Raw genomic sequence first — 6,000 nt, 5'->3', positions numbered from 1 at the left:
CAATTATATTTCATAGGTTTTTTCCACTAAATATAGTGAATTATTTAATGATACTATTTCGTAAGACTTGAAATAAAAGTTTTTTCGAAACATAAACTTCATTCCGTAAAATTTTTGACATGTGTTATTAGTGACAATACAAAATATTATTCTTATAGAGGAACATGATTAGCTTAAATTACTCATATGCTGAGAGATGGACGCTTTTTTCGGACGCTCTTGTTATTCTTTCCGAAGATGTTGCCAATCACCTGAAACATAATAAAATAATGCGATTAAATATGTGGGTGCTGGGTAGACATAACTATGCACGATAATCCCGGGAGAAAATATATGTTGTCAAACGTCGCAGTTTCGAGAAAAATAAAGTTGAAACTGTTGTCATATCGCATCTTCTCCTATGAGTGAGGATCTGTTGTTCTGGCCCTATCTGTAAGTCTTTTAAAAACTGTACAATAATTTACGTGTTCACCAATGCCAGGGCACATATTATTTGAGCTCCTTGACGTTCTCAATGACATCTGAAAATCGCAGGTCTATTCAGGGTCGCTTAAATTTAGGGCATTGTACCACTATGCTCATTGTGTTGCCTAATCTTAGTCTCAATATCAACTTGAACACATTTCTGCTCAGAGACAACTCGAGAAATCAGGGCACCGGGCATGGGGAATGTAGTATGGATGCCACGTGGTGGGAATTTATCCGCAATCTTTGGCACATTTTCGTTATAAATTCATTCCAGTCTAAGCATTCTGGAATCCATTGTATGGTATGCCTGATTGCCCAGCTTTTTTGCCAGATCATCCGCTATTTTATTTTCCCCAATTGTCATATTTGTAATAGGTAGTCCATTTACCCACTATTCTGGTTGTCTTTGATCTGGTCAAGGATGGCGTACTATAAATGCTCTTTGTGAACGAGTAACCATAGCCTGGTGCTGTAAAGCACTTTTGGATAATATTAATATAATAGCGGTTTGCGCAGAGAAGTAATCGTTAATGTTTAAATTCTATAAATCAAAACACATACAATTTGGTTAATTTGACAACACGTGCAATAAACCTTAGTCGCTGGTGTCTCTACCTGGCATTTTACTTGTTGCCAAATTATGGTTGACACTGACATTATTTTACTGTGGTATTTACCGAAAAATCTTTGTAGGTATTAAGATTTTTAAGCAAATGGCCAGATTCTTTCAAGCAGTGTTACATCTGCTGGCGAAACACAAGCTTTCAAGGGAGCGCATAATAAGAAAAATTGGTTGTCGAACATAGCCCAAATCCAGTTAAAAACCTTTGCGAATTAAAAAATAAATTGGTAAACATTTATTTTTTCAGTACATACTAGGCGTCTAGGCATATGTAAAATCCTATTTGTAAAGTCATAATATGCATGAATAACCGTATCTTGAAAGTACCTATATGTTTATCGGTAAACTCTATAGGTTATTCTATGCCGCAGTGTCTGCCAAACTTTGTTGTCTGATGGCACATCAATTCAAAATTTCTAAAAAATATACCTACTTTATTAATTTCAATAAGAAAAATATCATCTTAGTTTAGGTAAAAATAAAACAATATTGTTTTATCAAGATATATAATATATGGGTACCTAAGTAATATAATTATATTGTTATTAATGAAAAACATGCAGTTGATTTTGAAAAAGAATTATGTCAAAATTGTAGTAGCTAACTAAGGACATTGACTCAAAATCGAAATCCATAATGGTGACGACTCTAGCTCTGAAAATGAGGCTTTGTCCTGTGCACAGGATCGTTTTTCAAATAAATCGTCTTCCACTGTTTGTCAAGTGTATACAGTCGTATCTTGCGATATGATTGATTTGATAGCTTATACGAACATTTGATAATCAAGTAATAGAAAAAACTGATGCAGTGTGGTTTTCAACCGCCTTCTGCACTTGTGACGAAATTTTCAATTTGTTTGAGGAAATGTATATTGCCTGTGAAGCAATCAAGCTGTTAGTTTTTAACTCTTATGCTCCACAGTTCTAACATTCACAGATTTCTTATTCGCCACACACCTGGAACCTCTCGCGGCACACTAACTCTATGCCATCAGTTTTGGATTAATTTATATCTTATTGCACTTTTTACAGTGCACAAGCACAGCTAGAAATTATTTCGCACATATCTATTTATTGTTGAAATTACATAAAATTAGAGGGCACATTCATTATTCTCGAGGTCCATAATATTTAAAAAAAAAAAAACATTTTATTTCCATCATCGATTGCGTATTGGCCGCAATGAATGGAAAACCGTTCGTTTCTGAAAATAATGTGTATTTTTCAACGCGTGTTTGATTGAAAGCGACGTCTCAACAGGCTGAGCAAATGGTCAATAGCCAGCCACATCTCGTTAAAAAAATCTAATATTAAAAGATGAGCTTCATTAAATTTGGTCTAATTAGAAGCGAAAAACGCGTTATTTGGTGTTACTTTACTGCCGTAGCACATTACAATATTACATTATATATATTTTCAGCCGGGGTCGATCCACTGCTGGATGAAGGCCTCCCCCAGCTCTCTCCACTCTTCTCAGTTCCTTGCTTTTCTCTGCCACGTACTTCCACCAAACCTGACAAGTTCGCCAAACCAGTGGGTTTTGGGGAGCCCCTGTGTCCGCTTAGTGCCCCTCGGGTACCACTGAATGACTGTATTCGTCCGGCGGTTGTCCGTTCGCCGTGCGATATGTCCGGCCCACCACCATTTCATTAATTTGGTGACCTCTATCACATCTCTCACTCTTGTTTGCTTTCTTATCCATTGGTTTATTCTGCGGTCCTTACGCGTTATGTCCAAGATGCACCTTTCCCTGCCACGTTGCGCAACTCTCAATTTTTGGATCTCTCGTCTGTTGAGGGTCCATGTTTCGCAAGCATACGTTAGCACTGGTAGCACACATTGGTTGAATACTTTATGCTTCAGGCATATTGGAAGGCCGCTCTTAAAGATATTACTTAAGCGCCCGAATGCACTCCAGATTGGCTCTTCGAGCAATCTCGTCATCTATGCCTCCATCTACAGACATTTGCTGTCAAGCAGCTTTCATTTGCGAGCTCTTGCATCATGTACTCCAGTCTTGAACTCCAGGGCATGATTACGTTATCGGTTATATTATATTAGTCTTTATTTATCTGTGTGTGTAACGGTAACGCAGCGCAACGCAGCACAGCACACACATATAGAGACACACTTCCTCTCTGCCTGCGAATTGAACACATTGAGCGAGCGGATCGACAATAATGTTGACAGGTGGCACTGTTGCCAAGCAAATTATTTTTAGTATGTAATACCTATATTACATTTCTTACTGTCTAAGTGTGCATTGTTATTAATTGGGTATAGTTTACAAAGAGTATAAACTCTAGTTCGCATGCGTTACAAAGGACTAGTTTACCTTCTGTTATTTTATTATATAATAGGTTGGTAATTGGTAGTTGCATACACATCGTTTAGAACCTGCGAGACTAATCAATGCGCTCCTCATAGATGTAGACATGTTCAGTAATGTGTTGTGCATTTTGTTTTAATACATATTATTTCATTTTCTTCTATATTTATTGTAAATTAATATTTTAATAATGTCCATATCAAATTTAAAATAAACCGAAACGTTTATTTAATAAATTAATATCCATGAAATAAATAAAAATCAATCTTTTTTTTACCTTTGAAACACTGTTCACTCCCAATTTGCGGCGTACGGGTAACGCTCTGAGTAGTTGACCGGCTCTCGCCTCTCTCGCCAGCGACTGGAAAGCCAAAGCGACCCCAGCGCAATGCTCTGCAGCGCTCACCTCATAAAATTGGCAGCCGAACCTCAGGGAAACTTCTTGGCCGTCATCCACGCAGACCTCTCTGTGAAGGTGTACACGATAATTAATAAAGATCAATTTGACAGTAATGTCGTGCATTAAAATATCATCATATCAATTATTGAGACACGATATCCCATATACCTACTTGAGGTCGGGAACAAAATTTCCCCAAATATGGAAAACGTGAGGATTTTCATAAAAATAATCGCAAGGCTTATAAAATTAAAGGTGTGGAAGTGAAAATGATATTGCTGCCTTACTTACTTATACTCGTATTTTCTATACTATTTTATACATTAAGTATATCATTTAAAACAAAAATAGGTAACATAACATAGAAATTCCCCAGAAAAACTCCCTTTAGAAAATTTACAGAAATAATTATGGACTGAGTGAGACATAGTTTGCTTGCTGGGTCTAATTTATTGTCAAATTTAAAATTATATGTAAACTTCAATAAGGAATGTTCCTGAGTCGGTCATGTGCTGGATGCCTCAAAATAATTTCAACATAAGCCAGGTCTGTATTAAAAGAGAACCGGGTTCCGCTATCCTGAAAAGCCGGTACCGACCTAGAAACCATCTAGCATCCACAGAGTGTATACGGTGGAGCTTTGGGATACTGGCCTGACCTAGGAAGAAGCGATAAGACAGGCGAGCGACAGGAATTCTTGGAGTGGTATCCATATGCTCTAACCAAGAAGCTGATATGGTCAAGGAAGAAGGAATGGTAAATTCATAAATTAGTGATTCAGTCTTGAAGAAAAAAATAAATACATACTATAGATCAGTGGTTTCCAAACTTTATGTTATTGCGCCTACCTTTAAAAACTATAATCTTCGCGCCTCCCCCCCTTTATTTCATTAAATAATACAGACACCTTTTTAAATAGTCAACAATGTACTAATACAAAAATGAAAAAAAATATTATAAAAATAAACAAGGTCATTTTTATTCATTATATACATATTCATTTTTAAATTAATTTGTTTTTCATGCGATGAATGTGCTTGTTCATTAGCACAATCAATTTCAATAGTAGTCAATCCAAATTCATCGTCATTCATTGACAAATGTATTCTATCATGGGCCCCACATCCTGAAGCGGGCCCCCAGGCCAGGATCTTTGGTGGGCCCACCTACCTATCGCTGAGGTTACGGGCAGTGTGGTGCTCTAATGTAGTGTTTTCTATACACGGGAGTTATAATTTAAGTATATCAATCATCATATAGGTATCACATCAAATTGCAACGCACAACCACATATTTAAAATATTTAATACCCCTGAGATAAAGAAATAAAGCAGCACCGCCTTTTTATACTATTAATAAAATAATGTGAAAAGTGCATTAGCAAACTAACCAAGAACTCAGTAAATAGATTTTTGTTTGCTTCAATATATCTGGCGCAGAAATCATTTAAAAGTGGAAACGTGGCGAACTTATTTTTTTTGGAATTTTGATTTCCAAAGCACCAATTTTTTATGAATGCCTTACTTTCTCTTTTTAAATCAGTGAACGCATTAGTGGTCCTTGCATTGATTTATTCACTCTTTTTTTTAGATTTCGACCAAATAGACAAGTTTAACAACAAAATTATCGTTCCTAAACAAATTTGTCTCAAATTTCAACATTACGATTTGACCCTTTTATTTCATTTCTTCACGAGATAGCCAGCGCTCTTCACAATAGTATAGAAGTGAGGTATTATAAAATTAGCCCCCATATTTTCAGACAGGTTTGCAAACAACCTCTTATAGGACTGTAGTTTATAACAAGCGGCCGTTTTATAGACAAAATGCATTTGCAAACTGCATACCTGTGGCTACATTAATTGTATTAAACTTTTCGCGCCTCCCTTTGCCACCCTACGCGCCTCCCAGTTTGGAAATCGCTGCTATAGATCCACCAATATAAGTTGTCCGCTGAGTGAGGCGCCACAGGCTAACATTAAATTTCACACATCATTCAATACTTTTTATACTGTGATGAGATGTGATGATTTATGATGGTATATCTATAGTAACTAGAGTATAGCAGGGATGATGATTTTTTACATGTTCAGCAGCAAAAAAATAATAATATATATAAGTATATAAAATTATAAGGTGCCACAAATATATATATCAGTGTAATCAGGTAAACAATATTACGA

General features: G+C 36.2%; 1 protein-coding gene across 1 annotated transcript in view; it reads right to left on the bottom strand.

Annotated features, from left to right (window-relative positions):
- LOC147079219 (ras-related and estrogen-regulated growth inhibitor-like protein A) overlaps positions 1-6,000 on the bottom strand; it is a 355,251-nt gene continuing 349,251 nt past the window's right edge. The window contains exons 6-7 of the mRNA XM_085954631.1: positions 3,696-3,885; positions 1-251 (exon numbers count right to left, since the gene is read on the bottom strand). Coding sequence (XP_085810757.1) covers positions 183-251; positions 3,696-3,885 — 259 coding nt within the window. The 3' untranslated portion in view covers positions 1-182. The remainder of the gene's footprint in view (positions 252-3,695; positions 3,886-6,000) is intronic.

Source organism: Rhyacophila brunnea, unplaced genomic scaffold, assembly GCF_057557595.1.
Source record: "Rhyacophila brunnea isolate RB1 unplaced genomic scaffold, BYU_Rbru_1.0 scaffold_10, whole genome shotgun sequence".
Lineage (NCBI taxonomy): Eukaryota > Metazoa > Arthropoda > Insecta > Trichoptera > Rhyacophilidae > Rhyacophila > Rhyacophila brunnea.
Note: the sequence above shows the minus strand (reverse complement) of the source record. Positions and strands in the feature narration are given on the sequence as shown.